The following is a 24996-nucleotide window of genomic DNA, read 5'->3' as shown; positions in this document are numbered from 1 at the left end:
CTAACATGCAGTTCCATACCCTTCCACCTCACCACACAACACACAGTTCCAAACCCTTCCACCAATCCAAACAACACCATGCAGTTCCAAAACATTCCACCTCCCCACACAACAACACACAGTTCCAAACCCTTCCATCTCTCCACACAACACCATGCAGTTCCATACCCTTCCACCTCACCACACAACAACGCACAGTTCGAAACCCTTCCACCCCTTCACACAACAACACACAGTTCCAAACCCTTCCATCTCCCCACACAACACCATGCAGTTCCAAACCCTTCCATCTCCCCACACAACACCATGCAGTTCCATACCCTTCCACCTCCCCACACAACACCACACAACACCATGCAGTTCCAAACCCTTCCACCTCACCATACAACACCATGCAGTTCCAAATGCTTCCATCTCTTCACACCACACAGTTCCATACCCCTCCACCCTTCCATACAACACCATGCAGTTCCAAACCCTTCCACCTCCCCACACAACACCATGCAGTTCCAAACCCTTCCATCTCCCCACACAATACCACACAGTTCCAAACCCTTCCATCTCTCCACACAACAACACACAGTTCCAAACCCTTCCATCTCCCCACACAACACCACACAGTTCCAAACCCTTCCACCTCCCCACACAACAACACACAGTTCCAAACCCTTTCACCTCCCTACACAACACCATGCAGTTCCAAACCCTTCCATCTCCCCACACAACACCACACAGTTCCAAACCCTTCCACCTCCCTACACAACACCATGCACTACCATACCCTTCCACCTCTCCACAGAACACCATGCAGTTCCATACCCTTCCACCTCAACACACAACACCACACAGTTCCAAACCCTTCCATCTCACCACACAACACCATGCAGTTCCATACCTTCCACCTCCCCACACAACAACACACAGTTCCAAACCCTTCCACCCCTTCACACAACAACACACAGTTCCAAACCCTTCCATCTCACCACACAACACAATGCAGTTCCAAACCCTTCCACCTCATCACACAACACCATGCAGTTCCAAACCCTTCCAGTTCCATACCCCTCCACCCTTCCATACAACACCATGCAGTTCCAAACCCTTCCACCTCCCCACAGAACACCATGCAGTTCCAAACCCTTCCATCTCCCCACACAATACCACACAGTTCCAAACCCTTCCATCTCCCCACACAACACCACACAGTTCCAAACCCTTCCACCTAGCCACACAACACCACACAGTTCCAAACCCTTCCACCTCCCCACACAACACCACACAGTTCCAAACCCTTCCACCCCTCCACACAACACCATGCAGTTCCATACCATTCCACCTCCCCACACAACACCACACAGTTCCAAACCCTTCCACCTCCCCACACAACAACACACAGTTCCAAACACTTTCACCTCCCTACACAACACCATGCAGTTCCAAACCCTTCCATCTCCCCACACAACACCACACAGTTCCAAACCCTTCCACCTCCCTACACAACACCATGCACTTCCATACCCTTCCACCTCTCCACAGAACACCATGCAGTTCCATACCCTTCCACCTCAACACACAACACCACACAGTTCCAAACCCTTCCATCTCACCACACAACACCATGCAGTTCCATACCTTCCACCTCCCCACACAACAACACACAGTTCCAAACCCTTCCACCCCTTCACACAACAACACACAGTTCCAAACCCTTCCATCTCACCACACAACACAATGCAGTTCCAAACCCTTCCACCTCATCACACAACACCATGCAGTTCCAAACCCTTCCATCTCTTCACACCACACGGTTCCATACCCTTCCACCCTTCCACACAACACCATGCAGTTCCAAACCCTTCCACCTCCCCACACAACACCATGCAGTTCCAAACCCTTCCATCTTCCCACACAACATCATGCAGTTCCAAACCCGTCCATCTCTTCACACCACATGGTTCCATACCCTTCCACCCTTCCATACAGCACCATGCAGTTCCAAACACTTCCACCTCCCCACACAACAACACACAGTTCCAAACCCTTTCAACTCCCCACACAACACCATGCAGTTCCAAACCCTTCCACCTCTCCACACAACACCACACAGTTCCAAACCCTTCCACCTCCCTACACAACACCATGCAGTTCCATACCCTTCCACCTCTCCACAGAACACCATGCAGTTCCATACCCTTCCACCTCAACACACAACACCACACAGTTCCAAACCCTTCCATCTCACCACACAACACCATGCAGTTCCATACCTTCCACCTCCCCACACAACAACACACAGTTCCAAACCCTTCCACCCCTTCACACAACAACACACAGTTCCAAACCCTTCCATCTCACCACACAACACAATGCAGTTCCAAACCCTTCCACCTCCCCACACAACACCATGCAGTTCCAAACCCTTCCATCTTCCCACACAACATCATGCAGTTCCAAACCCTTCCATCTCTTCACACCACACGGTTCCATACCCTTCCACCCTTCCATACAACACCATGCAGTTCCAAACACTTCCACCTCCCCACACAACAACACACAGTTCCAAACCCTTTCAACTCCCCACACAACACCATGCAGTTCCAAACCCTTCCACCTCCCCACACAACAACACACAGCTCCAAACTCTTCCACCTCCCCACACAACAACACACAGTTCCAAACCCTTCCACCTAGCCACACAACACCACACAGTTCCAAACCCTTCCACCTCACCACACAACACCACACAACACCACACAGTTCCAAACCCTTCCACCTCCCCACACAACACCACACAGTTCCAAACCCTTCCACCTCCCCACACAACACCACACAGTTCCAAACCCTTCCACCCCTCCACACAACACCATGCAGTTCCATACCATTCCACCTCACCACACAACACCACACAGTTCCATACCCTTCCACCTCCCCACACAACACAATGCAGTTCCATACCCTTCCACCCCTTCACACAACAACACACAGTTCCAAACCCTTCCATCTCACCACACAACACAATGCAGTTCCAAACCCTTCCACCTCATCACACAACACCATGCAGTTCCAAACCCTTCCATCTCTTCACACCACACGGTTCCATACCCTTCCACCCTTCCACACAACACCACGCAGTTCCAAACCCTTCCACCTCCCCACACAACACCATGCAGTTCCAAACCCTTCCATCTTCCCACACAACATCATGCAGTTCCAAACCCTTCCATCTCTTCACACCACATGGTTCCATACCCTTCCACCCTTCCATACAGCACCATGCAGTTCCAAACACTTCCACCTCCCCACACAACAACACACAGTTCCAAACCCTTTCAACTCCCCACACAACACCATGCAGTTCCAAACCCTTCCACCTCCCCACACAACAACACACAGCTCCAAACTCTTCCACCTCCCCACACAACAACACACAGTTCCAAACCCTTCCACCTAGCCACACAACACCACACAGTTCCAAACCCTTCCACCTCACCACACAACACCACACAACACCACACAGTTCCAAACCCTTCCACCTCCCCATACAACACCACACAGTTCCAAACCCTTCCACCTCCCCACACAACACCACACAGTTCCAAACCCTTCCACCCCTCCACACAACACCATGCAGTTCCATACCATTCCACCTCACCACACAACACCACACAGTTCCATACCCTTCCACCTCCCCACACAACACAATGCAGTTCCATACCCTTCCACCCCTTCACACAACAACACACAGTTCCAAACCCTTCCACCCCTTCACACAACAACACACAGTTCCAAACCCTACCATCTCCCCACACAACACCCTGCAGTTCCAAACGCTTCCATCTCTTCACACCACACAGTTCCATACCCTTCCACCCTTCCATACAACACCATGCAGTTCCAAACCCTTCCACCTCCCCACAGAACACCATGCAGTTCCATACCCTTCCATCTCCCCACACAATACCACACAGTTCCAAAACCCTTCCACCTCCCCACACAACAACACACAGTTCCAAAAACTTTCACCTCCCCACACAACACACAGTTCCAAACCCTTCCACCCTTCCACACAACACCATGCACTTCCAAACACTTCCACCTTCCCACACAACACAACACACTTCCAAACCCTTCCACCTCCCTACACAACACCATGCACTTCCATACCCTTCCACCTCCCCACAGAACACCATGCAGTTCCAAACAATTCCACCTCACCACACAACACCATGCAGTTCCATACCCTTCCACCTCACCACACAACAACATACAGTTCCAAACCCTTCCATCCCTCCACACAACACCATGCAGTTCCATACCCTTCCACCTCCCCACACAACAACACACAGTTCCAAACCCTTCCACCCCTTCACACAACAACACACAGTTCCAAACCCTTCCATCTCACCACAAAACACCATGCAGTTCCAAACCCTTCCATCTCCCCACACAACAACACACAGCTCCAAACCCTTCCATCTCCCCACACAACAACACACAGCTCCAAACCCTTCCATCTCCCCACACAACACCATGCAGTTCCAAACCCTTCCACCTCACCACACAACACCATGCAGTTCCAAACCCTTCCATCTCTTCACACCACACGGTTCCATACCCTTCCACCCTTCCACGCAACACCATGCAGTTCCAAACCCTTCCACCTCCCCACACAACACCATGCAGTTCCAAACCCTTCCACCCTCCCACACAACATCATGCAGTTCCATACCCTTCCATCTCACCACAAAAAACAACACACAGTTCCAAACCCTTCCACCCCTCCACACAACACCACACAGTTCCAAACCCTTCCACCCTTCCACACAACACCATGCAGTTCCAAACCCTTGCACCTCTTGACACAACACCATGCAGTTCCATACCGTTCCCTTTCCCCACACAACACCATGCAGTTGCAAACCCTTCCATCTCCCCACACAACACCATGCAGTTCCAAACCCTTCCACCTCACCACACAACACCATGCAGTTCCAAACCCTTCCATCTCTTCACACCACACGGTTCCATACCCTTCCACCCTTCCACACAACACCATGCAGTTCCAAACCCTTCCACCTCCCCACACAACACCATGCAGTTCCAAACCCTTCCACCTTCCCACACAACATCATGCAATTCCATACCCTTCCATCTCCCCACAAAAAACAACACACAGTTCCAAACCCTTCCACCCCTCCACACAACACCACACAGTTCCAAACCCTTCCACCCTTCCACACAACACCATGCAGTTCCAAACCCTTGCACCTCTTCACACAACACCAGGCAGTTCCATACCGTTCCCTTTCCCCACACAACACCATGCAGTTCCAAACCCTTCCACCTCCCCACATAACACCAGGCAGTTCCAAACCCTTCCGCAATCCCACAAGAAACATGCACCCACCTTTGGGTTCTTCCGGGACGAGTTGATGATGTTGACGACAGCATCTTCTATCCTGTCGACTCTGCCATCCTGGAGACAGGGAAAACACACACTCACCACACAACTCCAAGGGCACGCAGCTGGTCAAATTCTCAACACAGAGTTCAGGCAGACTCACACAAATTTCATTGATATGGCAGGTATCTAAATAATCGAGTCTGGAGCAGACAATTAACAACATGAAGATGAATACTTCCATGAATAGACAATCGCTTTCTTGCAATGGATGTAATGTTTCTCTGAAGATGCTAACACCTTTATCAGGCAAAGGATGCAAATCATATGCACAAGGACAAATATATACATGACAGGGATATGAGTTTATACAACTGAAGGGGGTGACTTGAGGCTTGTTGTGACGAGAGATGATCAAGCCAGTGGGCAAGCAGGGTTATCCTTGATTAGGTTTGATTAGTTGATCATATTAAGTCATAGCGATGTAATAACCTTGATCTCTGCTGATTGTCGTTTGATGTTGATTGCCACTAAGAGTTTCCTTGTCTTGTAATCTGACAGCTTGGTTTCTGCTGATGTTGTTCCAAAGTATGACATGGTTTGGGTGGGCTTGGATGTGGTTGGGAATGGCTGATTTGGAGTCTTTGATTTGGTAGACAATGCCTGAAGATTCTTCTTTGTTACTTGTGGCAGGTTTACCATTGGCTTGTAGGATATGCTGAATTGATGTACCTCTCTGGAACACAACATCTATGCTGGCTTCCTTCTTAAAGAGGCTCTGATGCGGAGTGAATAATTTTCCTCACCGATGGTCTAATTACAAAACCAAGCAGCAAATTGGTCAGCACCTGCTCCCTCGACCATAACAGACACGGGGACTGGGCTCCAGTCCACATTAGAAGAATTTCTTCACCCTAAAAAGTGAGGAGGCCGGATGCCCATCACATGCCTTTATTTAAAAAGTATCCATGGTATTCTTTGTCTGACTGTAACAAAATATCCCAGCAGTGTAGTTTTTTTCTAATGCCTGGATGGTATAATAAGTGATCCAATTTGATCCTTTTTCTGTGATTTTTATCTTGATATTTAATCATGTCATGATGTCTACATACACGTAGCAAGCCATTTGTTTCATATAAGTCCGAAAGATTACATAGCTCTTTATAAATAGATAGTATTGAGGGTTGGCCCAACTGTTATAGCAAACATCATACGTAAATTTTGGTAGCTACGACCCTGTTTTATCATCCATGATAATAAAAACGCGCAGATGATGTGTTCGATATCTGAACTGGTAAACAAACTAATAACATCGACTTTGCCCTTGGTCGAGAAATCTGAAAATTTTCTTACGTACAAATGCCTATATGTATTTCTTATGTAACAACAAAATTTCGGGCCATAAGTGTTTTCAGGCTGCATGCGACACAGATTACATCTTCCTTGCTGTGACCCATGTTTGATGGTACATGTATGAACCTACATGTGTTATTTCTCATTCACTTGATGGTCAGTTAATGATATTATAACACCACTAAAATTACTCGACAAAGGTTCCCAAATGGCATTTCTCCTGTCTGGAGTAAAGAATCAACATTATAAATTAAGGGCTGTTGTGGCAAATGTATTGCATGTTATGTAATATGTGCATGTAAGTGAGTTTTACAGATGAGCTACAAACACAAACATCGATCAAAGGATTAACCGATAACACACTGATTGATTAATTAGTTCCACTGCGGATTTGTCAAAAAGGCAGTGTTTATGTGTGTAGATTAACTAACCTATACTGACTAAACCCTGTAGTAAAGTATGAGTGTAAAAACAACATCCTTCCTACAAAGAATTAACCGCCACTGGTTTGATTGATTGATTGATTGCTCATTTTTGGCTAACTAATTGCGGACATCCTACAGATAGTTGCCAGGTGTGCTGTCCAGGGTGACCAGCGAGATTATGTATACACCAGTGTGAAACATTCTCAGATGATGGGTCACTTTTTTTTTCGCATATTAGACCACTGAAAGACACAAGACATAGAGCAGGATTATTTACCAGCTGCAGATGAACGGAATATTGTTCTTTTATGTGGATATTGATAGATATATTCCTGAATGAGGTAATAGCCTGACACTGTTGCTATAACTTTCGTCTGTCTTAAATTTAACCTTTACATTTTGTTTTAATTTATTTCTCGTAGCATTCAGCAGAATCTGTAATGCAGAAAACATGCACTAGGTCGCGCATAGGGTTTGTGTGAAATATGATTCACATTGGCAATCTATACAATGTTTAGATCTTCTCCAAAAGAATCCAAGAATGATGACTCTGCAATGACTTAGAGGAAGATGACTTCGTCTTCGATGATACAGACTTCTTCGATTGTGACCACCCTGCTTCTGAGGTATAGGGGACAACACGCCAGACCCCAGACATAGCCCCGAAGAAACAACAGACATTTAACTGGAATGAATCTCAGCAGATGTAGTTAAGCAGCTACCCGAATTTAAATCACTTGTTTTAGACATGACTAATGCAAGCCGACGTTGCTTGTCCCTAGCACGTCTGTAAACACACCGTGTATAGAGAGTAAATTCTGAATCAGACAATTCTATGCAAAATTTACAACGATTATTAGAAGAACATGTGGGTTTGCATGTTGGACAAATAAAAGGAAGGATCAACCGCCGATAGCCGATTCAAAACAGTAGACACAATTTCATCAAATGAGACTAAGTCTCAGTTGAAGAAATACATGCTTAATAAAGACACAATAATCACAGATTTGATAAACTTTAATGCATATACAATTCCAAATACTGTTTACGAGCAAAATTCAGCTTAAAGATCAAAATAAAGTGAGTGAGTTTAGTTTTACGCCGCTTTTAGCAATATTCCAGCAATATCATGGCGGGGGACACCAGAAAATGGGCTTCACACATAGTGCCCATGTGGGGAACCGAACCCGGGTCTTCGGCGAACCAAAATAAAGAAAGGACTTATCGCCGTATCAGGGCCGTCAGGTACCTCCAGCCGCTCACGTCAGGTGATAAGGAGAGAGCGAAAAGCATGGTTGGTCATATGACCGTTTGTGTGGGAAAAAGGGGAGCCAACATGTGGGTGAGTGTCTTTTATGTTCACTTCTTTCTGAAGGGAACTTCAAGGGATTTAAGGTATTCCACTACCTTCGCCAGGGAGGAGGAGATAAGCAATAAGTACGAGTCAGGATAAGGAAAAATATGAAAGCTTTATATTCTCACAATCTACTATCATTTAGTTCTGTTTCCAGCTTTGCCTAATTTCTGAGTTACAACCCTTGTTTTCATAGACGATTCTGTCAAAATCACACGGTGTCGTAATCCATGTTAAGTGGTATAAACCTACTCATTATTTGTCATCATTCACTTGATGCTCAGTTAATGAATTTATAACAGGTATACACCAATGTGAAATACCTGAAACGATATATCACTTTTTCGTACATTAGACTGTTTAAAGACACATCACTTGGGAATTCTGCAGATTTATGGTATATCACTAGTTTTCGTGGATTTTGATGGATGCATTCCTCAAACAAGGTAATAGCTTGACATTGCTCCTATAACTTTAATTTGTTTTAATTTTAATATTTGCATTTTTCTTTTTTTAAGTTGTCATAGCATTCAAAAGAATCCCTGTTTTCATCATGAAGTGTAATGATAGAGACAACATACACTAGGGTGTGCGTGCAAATTATCATTCACATTCGCAAAATATGATATGACATTCCTGATATACATTAGCTACAAGTATCAGCAGATTGCTTATTTTAACTAAGTTTCAAAATGCATACAAAGATGATTCTAAAGAAATTAGGATTATAAGACAAAATAAAATGACGATAATGACAAGTGTCTACAAGTAAACTTTTACAAACCAAGTGAATTTAGCAAGTGAAGAAACTTAACGAGAAGTACTTTCACTTCGACCCCCATCTCACTTCTGTGGAAGAAGTCGTTACAAGTTGTCTCATACAAAATCCGGTCATGATTCAAAAACATTTTTGACTACTAGCAGAAAGTAGTTTCGACTTTCTAACTTGATGAAAACAAACCATAATCTCAATAATTCCAACGGACCTTAGCTCGTGACTTCACAATTTTTAAAAATGGCGGCACCCTGTCTGAGGATAAATGCCATTTAAGTTTGTTCTCACCAACTTACAAAATCAAAATTACTTTCTTCTGATAGTAACATATGTATTTGATTGATGGACATTGCTTGTAACGTAATAATTTCACTCTTGGAAGCGAGATGAGGTGTCAATTTAATATTACTTTCAATAATATTGTCACCTCTACCACAACCTGGCTTCTGAGGAAGAAGCTGTTATGGTCATGCAAAATCCTTTTGATCAGCAATGTGTAGTAAGTGGTCATGATTTTATAACTCGGTAAAAACAAATCTCAATAGCATTTTCTATCCTGGAAGTGAGATAGTGGGCGAACCATCTGTTTTAGTATATACCAAAGGCTTCAACAACGTTCGCTTTGCACACACAAACAATCCATTTAGCACAAACTACTGGGTCCGGTGGAAATCTGTGCATAGATACACCGTCACCCAACCCCAAGGAGCAATTGATGGCAACACAACAATTCAGCATGTCTTTGTTATAATTAACATCGAGAAATCAGCGAAATGACGAGCTTCCTACACATTTTCTATAAAACTAACTGAAAATCGTTCCTTCTGTGATGTCACTGCTGGGCTCTGGCGACAGTTACATAACCTGTCTGTGGTTATGTTGGCGGGCGAGACTCAAGCAAGTTTGGTGTACGACTAACCACAAGTCTTTCATATGTAATGGTTAAAAGAGCACCAAAAATTGAGTTTATTCATCCTTTAAGTAGTCTGCGGATATGGTGGTTGATATTATTTACATGTGGTAGGCTGATGATGAATGGGGATGATTGGTGACGAGGTAGTTTTTCCTTTGGGTTCTGGGTGCTCTTGATTGTTCTGTTGACGTTAGCTGAGTACTGATTATACCTGTCTTCACTTGTAGAGGCTGATTAAATAAGAAGTGTAGATATTGATCCATATGGGTTGGTTTTCTATAGACACTTGTGTGGCGTTTGTTGTCGTCTTTTTCTACATGGACGTCTTGGGATGGTAGCTTGTTGTCAGTTTCTTGTTCCATTGTGAATTTCATGCGTTGATGTTGGGCATGTGGTGGAAGTGACTCAGAAGGCAGCTAGGATCATCAGTGGGGTTGATTATGACAAAGGTAACTTCTTTCAGAGGCATGTCTAGAAGTTGGTGAATCAGATAAGGACAAAACTTTATGGATGAGCAGCTTCTATGATTCAGGTGGAGCGACGTGTCGATACAGCTTCTTGTATCGTTGTCAAGCAAGTAAGAGGCAGATAAGACAGGATGGTACACACACACATATATATATATATATACATACAGTATATAATTAACAAAAACAACAGAAACTAACTGGGCAGCACAGTACTTACATGTAGAAGCAATAACAATAGACTGCATACTGAAGTCAATAGGGATGTACAAGGCAGGAGAGTATGGACATGTTTATACAAGTTCTTAGGGTGGTTGATAGGTAGTACTCAGCGTTGGTTGATGAGTTCGTCATATGTCTTACAGGATGAAGTAACCTTGATCTCTGTTGTTCTGGGGTCTGTGTCGTTTGATGTGGATGGCCTCTGTTAATTTCCATTTGAAGAAGTCAGGTTGGTTAGTGGACAGTAGTATGTATTCTGTCCAGTTGATTTGGTGATTGGGGTCTGAATGTGGACTGAATGTGTTCTGATATGGCTGATTTGTTGTCAGATTTGTTTGTTGATGCCTGGTGCTCTTTCACTCTGGTGTTGATTGGCCTGGATATTTTGCCAATATACGATTGTCCACAGTTACAGTCAGTTTTGTAGACAACACCCTTGAGATTGGGTTTTCTGCTTTTGGAGTGGACACGCCCGTTGGCCTGTAGAAGGTTATTGTTGATTCAGGAGTCTGCTTATCTGGTATGAGGTTTTGCCAGCGTAGGGGATGGAGATTTTTATCGGTGCTGGCTCTGTTCTTGTTCTTGGTGGCTTAGATGATGCTGACAGGGTGGAGGCAATGGTCCTGTTGACTATTTCGGGTGGATAATTATTGAGGTCAGTGAACGCATCTTTCAGATGGTTTAATTCCTCTTGGAGATTGGTAGAGCAGATGTTCTTGGTTCACATATTGGTTGGTGTGTGTCGGCTTGCGGTAAACAGTGGTTTGGAGTGTGTTGGTAGGGAGGTGGATCACAAGGACAACAAGGTATGGCAGCATGTTGTTGGTTTCACATTCCATAGTTAATTTAATGAGGTGGTGTTGGCTGTTCAGGTGTTGCTGCAGCTGGTCGGATCACAAGGACAACAAGGAATAGCAGCATGTTGTTGGTTTCACATTCCATAGTGAATTTAATGCGGTCGTGTTGGCTGTTCAGGTGTTGTTGCAGCTGGTCTGGACCTTGGCCAGGGTGGATGATGACAAACATGTTGTCAACCTTATGATGCCAACACATGGATTTCACAGGTGAAGTCAGTAGGGCTTTCTCTTCCAGGTAGCACTGAGAAGAGTGCTAGGTTTTGTCCTTATATGACAATGGTGTCGTCAATGTTCTGGAACCAGCATGACTCCAAATCAGCCATTTCCAACCATATCCAAGCCCACCCAAACCATGTCATACTTTGGAACATCAGCAACCTAGAAACCAAGCAGTCAGATTATACAAGACAATGAAACTCTTAGTGGCAATCAACATCAAATGGCTCAGCCCAGCAATCAACAGAGATCAAGGTTATAACATCTGCACGACTTATCACTGGCTTCATCATCTCTTATCACAACAAGAATCAAGTCACCCCCTTCAGTTGAATAAACTCACATCCCTGCCATGTATATACTTGACCTTGTGCATATAATTGCATCCTTTTCTTGATAAAGGTGTTAGCATCTTCAGAGAAACATTAGATCCATTGCAAGAGATTGTCTATCCATAAAAGTCTTCATCCTCATCCTACCAGCTTCTAAAATGCCACTTAAAGAAATCAACATGAATATGGACCTGAGTAATTAGGATACAATGACATGTGTCAGCCAAGTCAGTCAGCCTGATGATCCAGCCCTGTTAGTATCCTCATACAAATGACATGGGTTGCTGAAGACCTATGCTAACCGAGATCTTCACAGGTATGAGTGGCAAAAGGTCTGATTGCTGACAAAAAAAACATGGAATTGACAGGCACATATTCTAAGAATTGTTTAAACTTGAAAGCTATATAAGCATTAAGAATGTGTATTGATAAAAACTGTGAGAAAACCAGTCAGTGATTAGTGTAGCAAAATGAGGACTTACAGTTCCAAGGAATACTTCGCCCAAATAGGTGACTGTGTACACAGCCCTGAAAGGAGAAAACACAGGTGGACTTATCAGGTAGGTGATGATGTACAAAGCCCTTATAGGTGAGAACACAGGTGAGATTATTTAGGTAGGTGACACAGCCCGGAAAGGAGAAAACACAGGTGGAGTTATCTAGGTAGGTGATGATGTACAGTGCCCTTATAGGAGAGAACACAGGTGAGATTATTTAGGTAGGTGACACAGCCCTGAAAGGAGAGGACACATGTGGGGTTATCTAAGTAGGTGACGGTGTATGCAGCCCTTATAGGAGAGAACACAGGTGAGATTATTTAGGTAAGTGAATGTGTACACAGCCCGGAAAGGAGAAAACACAGGTGGAGTTATCTAGGTAGCTGATTGTGTACAGTGCCCTTATAGGAGAAAACACAGATGGAGTTATCTAGGAAGCTGATTGTGTACGCCACCAAAAAGGAAAAAGCACAGGTTGGCTTATGTATTACAGATGGATTTGTGAGCAACAATGCACTATATTTTGGACAAAGGGACAAAATAACCCTTGGGAGGAGTAGAAACCAGGGGATTGATGTACTAATTATAAACTTATAACTAAGTGCAAATTTCGATGTCTGTATGAAACAAGAGTCATCAGAAGATGACACATTCCCCGACCCACACGTTTGAAAGAACATATCACCTGACAACTAAATGATGTATTTTTAGACAAAGTTCGAAATGTTTTCATGGAAATCATGAACAAGAGTCATCAGAAGATGACATATCATCTGACAATTACTTTTTGTTTTTTTAGACTAAGTTTGAATTGTTTCGATGGAATTCATGAAAAATATAAATGCCATGTATCTGTAATCAGCAAAAGTCACCATTTCAAGATCTGTCTCATATATCTGCCTAGATCTGTTGAAAGATATGAACTGGTTTTGGAGTTGTGCTACGGAAATGAAGCATATTCCTTCATTTTGAGTCCGAAACGTGTCCATAGAACCCGACAAACTAATAACTCAAAAACCTGTAAATACCACATGGCACCACTTTGGGGTCTGCCACACATATCTACCAAGATTTACTGACAGATATGAAGAAGTTTTTGAGTTCTGCTCCGGAAACAAAACACATCTCTCACTTTTGAGACAAAGTTTGAAAGATTTCCATGGAAACCAAGTAAAAAAGAAATCACAAAAACCTGTACATAGTAAAAGGCACCACTTTCGGTTCTGATTAATATATCTACCAAGTCTTGCAGTAAAATATTGAATGTTTTTTTGAGTTCTGCTGCGGAAACGAAGCCCATGCCTCCACTTGAGTCCAAAACATTTTAATGGAAATCGAGAAAATAATAAATAACAAAATACTGCAAATAGCAAAAAGCACCACTTTAGGTTCTGACTGATATATCTATCCAATTTTGTAGAACAATATTGAACAGCTTTTGAGTTATGCTCCAGAAATGAACCCACCCCACGATTTGACTAAGACCGAAATGTTCCATGTAAAAACAAAACAAATAAAAATGCCAAAAATCTCTAAATAGCAAAAGGCACAACCATAGGTTGAGATTCCTGTATGTATCAATTTGGTCTAAAAATATGGAACGTTTCTTGAGTTATGCTATGGAAGAACGAGGCATTGACTATATTCCCCATATTACATGCCAGGGGGATGAAAATATCAATACCAAATTTCAGTAAACAGCAACGGAAACAGGAAACAGAGCTCATCCCTCCTGTTTGAGACTAAGTCTGATTTTTTTTATTGTATTGTGGAAACCCACAAAAAAAGCTAAACATCTGGAAATAGCAAAAGGTTTACATGCCGGGGGGACAAAAATATCAATGCCAAATATCAGTAAACAGCAACGGAAACAGGAAACAGAGCTCATCCCTCCTGTTTGAGACTAAGTCTGATTTTTTCTTGTTTCTACGGAAACCCACAAAAAAAGCTAAACATCTGGAAACAGCAAAAGGTTTACATGCCGGGGGGATAAAAATATCAATGCCAAATATCAGTAAACAGCAACGGAAACAGGAAACAGAGCTTATCCCTCCCGTTTGAGACTAAGTCTGATTTTTTTATTGTTTCTACGGAAACCCAGAAAAAAAAAGCTAAACATCTGCAAACAGCAAAAGGCCCCACTTTTGGGATCGCCTCATATATCTGCCAAGTTCGCCTGAAAGATATCAAATGGTTTTGGAGTTGCGCTCCTGAAACGGAGGCCATTCTTCCCTTCTGAGACTAGGTCTGAATCATTTTCATGGCAACTAAGAAGAACAAATGAGTGAGTGAGTTTAGTTTTACGCCGCACTCAGCAATATTACAGCTATATGGCTGCGGTCTGTAAATAATCGAGTCTGGACCAGACAATCCTGTGACCAACAACATGAGCATCGATCTGCGCAATTGGGAACCGATGACATGTGTCAACCAAGTCAGTGAGCCTGACCACCCGATCCCGTTAGTCGCCTCTTACGACAAGCATAGTCGCCTTTTATGGCAGGCATGGGTAGAAAAACAAAAATGACAAAAAACTGCAAATACCAAAAAGCACTATTTTGAGGTCTGCCTCACAGATCTTTCAAGTTTTGTTGACAGATATTAGGAAGTTTTTCTGAAACGAAACACACCTCTCACTTTTGAGACTAAGTCCAAAATGTTTCCATGGAAACTGAGAAAGTAATAAATCACAAAAACCTGTAAATAGCATAAAGCATCACTTGTAAGGTTTTTGAGTTATGCACTGGAAACGAAGCTCACCCCGCCCATTAGACTAAGATCAAAACGTTTCCTTGGAAACCAAGAAAACTAAAACTGCCAAAAATCTGAAAATGGGAAAAGACACAACCTTAGGTTCAGTTTATCATATCTACCAAACCTGGTCTAAATATATTGAACTGTTTTTGAGTTATGCTCCGGAAACAAAATGATTCCGAATGAACAGAAGGAGGGACAGTTGGATGGACGGGGATATGTATGGACAGACAGACAGACAGACAGACAGAAGAGGTGTCAACTATATCCCCCTTATTACATGCTGGGGGATAAGAAATTTAACAGATGTCTAATCTGGACAAACTGAAATGTACTGGAACAGTACAATGATGGAAGAACAATTAATATCATACCAAACATGGAAAATACCATTGTTCCTCAAAGCAGGGATCGTGAAAGTGAAAGTGATTTCAGCTGAATATAGGGTCCAGGATTGATTGATTTGCATTCAAATCCATGGATTTCTGTAAATTCACAGAAAATTGTCAATCCTGTCAAACATCCAGAGTTACCTCCAACAAGTCTTTGTAAGTTATTCTCCTTCACTGACATGTCAAATGACATATGTGCAACAGGCTGGACTCTCAGCTGGACTCACCTGCCATCTGGGCTGTGCTGGACTCACCTGCCATCTGGGCTGTGCTGGACTCACCTGCATTCTGGGCTGTGCTGGACTCACCTGCCGTCTGGGCTGTGCTGGACTCACCTGCCGTCTGGGCTGTGCTGGACTCACCTGCCTTCTGGGCTGTGCTGGACTCACCTGCCTTCTGGGCTGTGCTGGACTCACCTGCCTTCTGGGCTGTGCTGGACTCACCTGCCATCTGGGCTGTGCTGGACTCACCTGCCATCTGGGCTGTGCTGGACTCACCTGCCTTCTGGGCTGTGCTGGACTCACCTGCCTTCTGGGCTGTGCTGGACTCACCTGCCATCTGGGTTGTGCTGGACTCACCTGCCATCTGGGCTGTGCTGGACTCACCTGCCTTCTGGGCTGTGCTGGACTCACCTGCCTTCTGGGCTGTGCTGGACTCACCTGCCTTCTGGGCTGTGCTGGACTCACCTGCCATCTGGGTTGTGCTGGACTCACCTGCCATCTGGGCTGTGCTGGACTCACCTGCCATCTGGGCTGTGCTGGACTCACCTGCCATCTGGGCCATGTACTGGTAACTCATCCTTCTCATCCTCTGGGAGGAGAGCATGGGCAGGCATCCTGTGGTCACTGTTCTGTTGCTGCTGCTGTTGTCGTCGTCTCAGAGTTTCATTGAGAACAGCTTGTGGGTCCATGTCCAGCTGACGGAGCAGCTTTGAAATTGGACGAAATATCTGACCATGGGCATCAACACTCTGTCAAGAAATGAATATTACTGTCATTATTGACATCACATATTCTGGTGAGCAAGTCCCATGTCTCACTGGTTCCACTCAGCAATATTCCAGCTATATGGCAGCAATATCTGGACCACACAATCCAGTGACCGACAGCATGAGCATCAATTGCTACACGATCACATGTATCAACCAAGTCAGCGAGTCTGACCACTCAACCCTGTTAGTAGCCTCTAACGACCAAGTAGTATAGGTAATGAGAGTTCTGGACCACTTTTCAAAAACCCCCTCTAAAAAGCCTCATTTAGTAAATGAGGCTTTGGTGGGACCATTAGCTCTTGCTATTATTGCCCCTACTACAAAGCCACGCCATCACGTTTACCGTGACTTGGCAGGCGGTAACACTGTGCCGTACGGTACGATCAATAATTCTTCTCTTACAAACCCCCTACCTGGCCCACCCCTCAAGTAGTACAAGTTAGGTTCGTCGGCTTTCATATCCACTTTATCTATGTTGTAAGTTTTGACTGACCATATAGGATCGGTGGCTCGCTTACGGCTATCACCCTCGTGTTCCCCCGGCTGGTATAGATACCTCACTAGGGCCCTATCCGGTATCTGTTTCTCCTTCCCACGCAATGGAGCGGCCGACTCTGCAACTATTGATTTTAGTTTGATAGCGTCTGCCGGTTTCTTACCGGTGAGACGGGTGACTTCATGGTTGATTGCCGACACCACCTCGGGTAACCTCGTGACCCATTCAGTCGATCGTTTTCCAGGGGTGGCCATCTCCCTAGCATACTGATATCCGAACAAGCGCTCAGCCAAAGTCCTATTAAATCTCTCAACTATGGCTTGGCTGCGATGGGCTCCGGCCGTGCCACGCCTGACCTTTGTATCGTGTTTGGCTAGCAGTTGTGACACGGCACCCATGAACTCCCGTCCGGGGTCAACTTGCAGTTCTGTTGGCCACGTCAGCGGGCTGCGTTTGTATATGCGTTCGAATCCTCTGGCTACCTGGGCCGAATCTTTCGTGGTCAAGGGTTCGGCTTCCTTGTAACGACTGGCTACGTCCACTACGGTTAAGGCATACTTGTACCTCTTGTCGTGGGGTAGGAACAGTAGGTCTGCCTGGTGAATGCTATTAGGTATGTTAATACCGAACCTCCTTCTAGGCACGTAGCGTGGTGCTGGCAAATAGATCTGCCACAGGGCTTGTTTTTCAAGCCACGCTTTGGCTTCCTCCGGGGGTACTCGCGCTAGTTTAGCTAGCTTATCTACTGCGCTAGCTCCTTTCCAGTACCCACGCGGGCTGTAGTAAATAGACTCAAATTTTTTCATGTCCATACGCGTATGTGTTTATACCATCAATAGCTATCCAACGTTTCGTGTCCATAGGCGATAGGGACGTCTTGTTTATAGTCAGTCCGTATATCTTGTGCCCATCACTTCTAAGTGTGTTCATTTTATGTCTAAAGGTACGGGTCTTGAACAGGGCTTCCTTGAATCTGGCGTGTTTGATGTGTTGTTTCACCACATACTTCTTAACCCCCTTAGCCTTCCGGATCTCACTATTGTCGGCTTTCAGTATGGAGTACATCTTAGGTCTCAAACCTATGTACTCGGCTATGGGCGTGCCAGCACACTCGTCCTTCATCTTACCTAGGACCTTTTTATTTACCGTACTGTGTAGGGTATGGGTCTTAGGGTAGTCGCTGGTGTCGTATAAATCGAGGTGTTTTTTCATGTCCTCGTACACGTCCTCGGTTCGAATCTCCATCAGCAGGGAATCCGTGTCAGTGTACAGCACTTCACACCTGTCGCCGTACTGTTTCTTTAGCTCGTTGTAGTAAAAGTCGTACATCAGGTGTTTGGATAAATCGAGGATGCTCATCCCCACGTAAACAGGCCGGTTGAATTTTATGTGGCTTTTCTTCATGTGTAGGGCAGCCAGGTCGTCTGTGAATATCTTGCTACGGTTGAATGCCGGACTGGCTATCAATTTCCTGATCTTGTCTTCCTCACTAGATCTAACCAGCTTCACGGTCACGCGTTTCCTCAGGTTCTCCATAGTCTTACCAAACACCGAGTTATTCATGAGCTTGTAGAGATTTTTCTCAAAATCACTGGTGGCTTTTTTTCGTAGGTCTGTGTTCATTCTGATGTAGGGCTCCATCCATGGGCTCTGGCCAAACATGAGCACCCTGTGTATTTTGGCCAGCCTCATACCCAACGACAGGTACAGCTGTAGGTTGCGATAGTGAACGATATACTTGGTCTTATTCATTAAGTTAGGCACGAGTTTTTCAACGTCTGTCACACGACCACCTGACAAGTTATGTTGGTACTCAGACATCCAGTCTGCGTTAACCCTCATACGTTCGGGTGCAAGGGGATAGCTGTTGTGCGATGTGTGTAATTCCTTGGGATACTCTAAGTCAACCTCGAGGATATAACCTTTGTTCGAATCTGGTGCAATGCTCATAACATCAACGTGGGGTACCCATTCGAATCCCCCTGTAGGTAGATACTGACTCATGGCCCAGCCGTATAGGTTGTTTGCGTCGAGGTATAGAATGTGATTGGTTGGTTTGTTAGGATCGTAACCTTTCACGTATTGATTATTTGCTTTAGCGTATCGTTTGGATGCCATGGAAATCCCACCTCGCAAGCCTTTCTCAATGAATAGGTGCATGTCGTAATCTGTGAGCAATTCCAAATTAACTCCGGTCTTTCTAAGCAAGGCGTCCCACGACAGACCTGGGCTGGTGTAATACCATGCGGGGTCGAGTTTATACTGTTTTAAACATGTCCGCCTGAATGTTTCAAACACGTCGGCTAACAGCAGTACATCTGTCCTCAAGTACAGGTCGTGATAATCACCCAGGTTCTTACAACCCAGTTTATTCCATACGTTAATCGCGTGCGAGTAATCGTCTCGTGAGACGGACGCCTCATTCAGCTTGCTATAAAAACAGTCGATAGGAGGTAGTCTGGTCTCTGTGAACTTAGCCCAGCTATCCATGTACTCATAGGGGTACACACCCTTCCTCATAAGCAGGGGTCTAGTCTCGACGTCTGTGTATCGATCGGTGATAGGGAAGGTATTGTTAGCCTTGACCAGACTGTCGAGTGACGACAGGAGGAATTGAAACGAGTCAATGAACCTAAGTCCGTTTAAGCTGAAGGAGATGTATCTCTCCATGTTGTTGGGGATGCACGATATATTACCATCGATTTTCGCGATGGCCTGCATGATCAAATGTGAGTCGTACCCTCTCAAGTTGTGAAAGACAACGGGGATGTTTATTGTCTTAGGGTTGATTTTAAGCTTGAGGTTGCACGCGTTGTGAGCGGCGCCTCTATACTTACCAGTTATGTGACAGTGATCTCTCACCGAATCACCGTTAAGCGGTGAGTCACACACGTGACAGTGAGTGCTACTAGCGTGAGCTAGCTTGTCAACTCGGGTCATACGCATGGGAGCGATTTTATATAATGTATTCCTAATAATTTTTTCTTCCTCCTGCAAACACTTTAGAAACCTTTCAGCCGCGTCAGGCCCCCTATACACTACCGGAGCTTTCGTTTCCCCGTCACAACAGACGACAATGTATCCAAACGAACAGGCTTTATGCTCTTGTGTCTTGTGGGTGAAGCTACCCCCACTAGGGGGTGTGGGGGAATCCCCACCCACAACTAAGGCTTCGAAGTCGGCGTATATAATATAAGGTACAGACATTTGGTTCTTGTGGTTACTGAATTTTAGGATATTTTCACCTTCCTTAGGCATGTCGACTCGTATGGCCGTCTGCCCCACACCTTGGCAATCATCCCGGTGGGATTCTAATAAATCAGCTCGACTGAAACCGTGTAGACATCGTACACAAAAATGTTTTTCCCCATTGTGTTTCGACTGGTCGTGCAACAACCGGCTGAGATGTTTTATCCATGTGTAGTGATACTTTTCACCTCGCTGGATCATGAATATATTGATAACTTGGCAATCCTTCACCGTGCTGACCCTGTGTATTATTATTGTATTACCTTCGTGCCCAAAGACATTTATAGCCAGATTATTCTGTTTTTCTACTTTAGTGATCTGGGATATGGGGGTGGGTTCATCTATACCATCCCAATTAAGCCCATCATCTTGGGGATAGCTAGAAAGCCTATCTGAATGAGTGGCAGCTGGAAATAAGGTTGACCTGATAGATATCCTCAGGCAATCGTTTCCTCTATTCTTAACGTTTACTATGGCATGTTTGTTCCTATAGTAGGGGGGTAAGGCTAGGTATGACCCGCCTCTGAACGGCACGTATTTAGCTATGTCTAGATAGACGTTATCGATTTTATCCACAGCCCACCCGGACCCCATGTGCGTGTAGCGTTCTAGGTATTCTCGTATCTGCTGAAAACTGGTATCGATTGATGCGTCAATGGTCTCTGTATGTGTGGCGACCTCTTGTTTACCTCGGAAGTAAGGTTGAAAATACTCAGTGACCCCTGTGGTGCCCTCCTTATCGAGCGACATTTTCACTGTGATCTGAAACTTGATACTTCCTAGGTTGTTTAGTTCCTGGTTGACCTTATCAGCTATCAGAGGCTTTATATCCGTAATGTCTATGTTTCTATCGACGAGCATGCGCCAACCTCTCAAATAGTTGCCTACAGCGCGCTCAGTGCGAACGAACTGCAGGTCAACAGCTCTATTCTGTCGTAATAATTCTACAAGCTGTGGTTTTCTCATACGAGAATACCCGCCTAAACCCAAATCGTGTGCCTCGGCTTTCAGTTGTTTTACAGTGGGACGTGCTACGGGGGCATGTGATAACAATGCGGTTAACCCGGCTCTCCCCAGGTGTGAATAACCCGTGTGTCCAAGCTGTTTTGCTTGAGCTTTTAATTGTTTTACCGTAGGAGGGGCTTCTAAACCTAGTAATCTCAACAATGCTGACTTCCGCATTCTAGAATACCCGATAACACCTCTCTGCTTTGCGGCCCGCTTGAGCTCGCGCACAGTAGCCATAGTGTTTACACCTAAGAGAATCAATGTCTAATTGGTCGACAGTAACTCTTAAAAAATATTTTCTGGTGGCCGGGTACAATTCTAGACATTCTGTCAAATCGTCCCACGTACCTGGTAAAATATATAGTGTGGCTGTTTCAATCCAGTACTCGCCTTGGGTATAGTATTCCTTGTATTCATTTATACTCGAAAAACGTTCTATATGGTATTGAGACGCGATATCCCGCTCCCATTCGAAGGGGTGAGTATACTTAACACCCTCTTTAATCCATACCACGTCCACTATTATCTTAAATCTGAAGCTTCCCCATAAGGCCAGTTCATATTTGAATATGTTTTCCACAGACATAGCTATACGTAGGTGTGTATAATCTCTAATTGGAGTCTATCTTGAGCAGTCGCCTACGTTCTTTTATGTAGCCTTTTTTATTCTCGTATATGAGTTGATGTCTGACTACGTTCGCTCCGTGAGCTTTACATAGACAGTAGTGCCCTTTAACCCCGATACCACACACAGAACACGTGTAGTTAGGACTTCCCATATGGAAACAACAGAACCCCTGATTCCTGCATTTCCTACCACAGGCCTCGGTCTTCCCCATAAGTATGTATTCGCATCGGTATGGAGCGGGTCTCATGTTTACTTATATAGGTATTTTAGTTTAATTGCTTTGCAACCAACGCAGTAGCTGCTATACCCAACACTATGAAGCCCAGTTCACGATTCATTTGTCCCTTGGATGGTGTGTAGTACTGAGCGAGTGTGGGTTCATTGAGCGCTTCCAATCGTTTACCAGTTAGTTTGTAGTATTCTTTCATTCCTTCATCGACATCGTTGAATGTTTGAACGGCATGGTTTTCACGCTGGAGTTGTTCGTTAATGAAATCGAGCCTCTGGAGGCGTTTTTTAGCGTACTCGGCCTGTGCTCTTTGTAATTTCTCAGTAGCGAGATCGTGTCGCTTCCTTTCTTCCTGTATTTCAGCCGCGTGATCATCTCGTAGTTTCGAGAAGAGGAAATTACTCCCGGAAAATGCCAGGGCATTCACTAACGCCCCACCGACCATCATAGCTATCGTGGCCATCCCTATATTTATTTCATTATATTATCAGGTATGATCCCTTGTTTTACTAGGATGTCTTTTGTGGCCATCGCCATACCAAGGTTCATTATGAGCATACCCATATCCTGCAGGTTGAAATCTAGTTTGATAGTTGGTTGTTTAAGCACCATTTTAGTCAACCGAGCGTACCCTACGGCTAGACTGGCTACCACTGTGGCGTGGTATGCGTCATTGACGAACGTTTTCCCCTCAGACATTATATATATGATATAAAATATTTTAAATTATAACATGATATGCGGGTCTACCATGGGGGATACCCCCATACCCCCACTGTTGGGGGTTACCTCACTGTTGGGTTGTGGCTCACTGTGGGAGGTGTATAACCATGTTATAACCACGGCAGCAGTTACGCCTACAGCCAACAACAGTCGGGTTGGGTTAGTCACTTTATGTTGGTTACACCACCGTTTTTAACCGGCAGCTACTCTCTTAGGATTCTTCTGCCTGGTTACTGTTGGGGGTACCACCACTGGGGTCTCCACCGTCACTGGTTCCTGTGAATCCACTGGGGTCTCCTCCTGTGCAGCATCCATCTATACTATTATTATTATTCTTTCTCTCAAATTGACAATGTTTTGCTGTGATAATCGCCGCCGTCACTGGAGCCAACAACATACCATATTTGTGGTATAGCCCGCAGCTGATAGAGCTCACGGCGTGTTCGATAAAAGGGTCTTTATCTAGGTCCTCCCACAGGTAAAGTCGGCGCTCTGGTGGAATGGGAAGGAAGTGTGATACAATACCGGTGTATATCTGGGTCATAGCCGATCCTATTGTCTTTGTCATTTCTGCTCCGAGCCGGGACTCGTATCTAGCGTACAGCTTATCGATTTCTTCGGCTGACATTTTGTTAATTTTATCCGGAGTGTAGTCTCCAAAGTAATGTTTGGCTTTGCCGCCAACAGCCAACGCCACCAGTTTCTCTCGCTTGGGGGAATCCCCAGTTGGGGAACCCTCCACAGACAATTGTTCGAGCAATTCCTCACACTCCATCTTATAATATAACAAGTAAGATTTAGTTTTAACTATATAATACCCGATACAAACAAAACACAGAGAAATGAAGGTTAAGTTGCACACGACAAATACTTCAAATATCATAGCTATGCTTAGCATTTGCTTAGCTTTGCTTAGCTTTTGCTTAGCTTTGCTTAGCAAACTATATTTGCTACTGGTTGGTCGGTCTTTAGAACGAGCTTAGCGTGTTTAGTTTCAGCGAGCTGTTTCTTCACCCGTTCCCGTTCTAATTTACTCATCACATCGTTCTCTCTCAAACACTCCTCGAACGAATCCCTGTCCTTGCAGTGAAATAAGGCCACCCATCGCGTCTGCTCCCTGAGGTCTTTCAACACCGAGTTGAACTTCTGCGTTAGCACCCAGACGCTGTGATTTGCATGCCGGCCGGAGAAGGCCAGGTACGATAGCATGTCTCTCTTTTTTGTTATCTCGCGATTAGCGCTGCAGTCGTCCAGTATAAACAGCGTCGGTTCCCCTTTAAATTTCTCGTGAAGAGCTTTCAACCAGTCCTGCAGGCGTGTTCCAGGGTCGATTTTGTGTACGTCCGGGTCCGTCATCACCCAAGGTCGCGCGTACGTTTTATTCATGCTCAGAGTAGGGCACATGATAACGATGTTATCGAACACATCCTTGTAGTAACCCTCCAACATATCCAACACGAAAACGGTCTTCCCACAGCCAGTCTGCCCGCATATGATAGCGCAGTGTGGGTCAGTGGGGAGGGGGAGACCCCCACACCCCCCAGAGGTTGGTAGTTTATTGTTGGGGGGTATGGGGGGGTACCCCCCACTAGTAGATGGCTTGCACGAATCTCCCATTGTCTATATTAAGTTGCGCGTCCATAATAACGTACAGATATAATTTCAACTTACCAGCGGTTTGAGCCTTCTTAGTAATCTGGATGGTTATCCCTTC

General features: G+C 44.8%; 1 protein-coding gene across 6 annotated transcripts in view; it reads right to left on the bottom strand.

Moving 5' to 3' along the window:
- Positions 1 to 24996, bottom strand: part of LOC137284447 (uncharacterized) — a 133392-nt gene that overhangs the window by 48706 nt on the left and 59690 nt on the right. For all 6 annotated transcript variants that reach the window (XR_010956904.1, XM_067816251.1, XM_067816252.1 and 3 more), the window contains 3 exons: positions 16726 to 16928; positions 12798 to 12843; positions 5408 to 5476 (listed from right to left, as the gene is read on the bottom strand). Coding sequence is in view for 5 of the 6 variants with exons in the window: in XM_067816251.1 (XP_067672352.1) it covers positions 5408 to 5476; positions 12798 to 12843; positions 16726 to 16928 (318 nt within the window). In the remaining variant the exon portion in view is untranslated. The remainder of the gene's footprint in view (positions 1 to 5407; positions 5477 to 12797; positions 12844 to 16725; positions 16929 to 24996) is intronic.

This window comes from Haliotis asinina, chromosome 5, assembly GCF_037392515.1.
Source record: "Haliotis asinina isolate JCU_RB_2024 chromosome 5, JCU_Hal_asi_v2, whole genome shotgun sequence".
Lineage (NCBI taxonomy): Eukaryota > Metazoa > Mollusca > Gastropoda > Lepetellida > Haliotidae > Haliotis > Haliotis asinina.
Note: the sequence above shows the minus strand (reverse complement) of the source record. Positions and strands in the feature narration are given on the sequence as shown.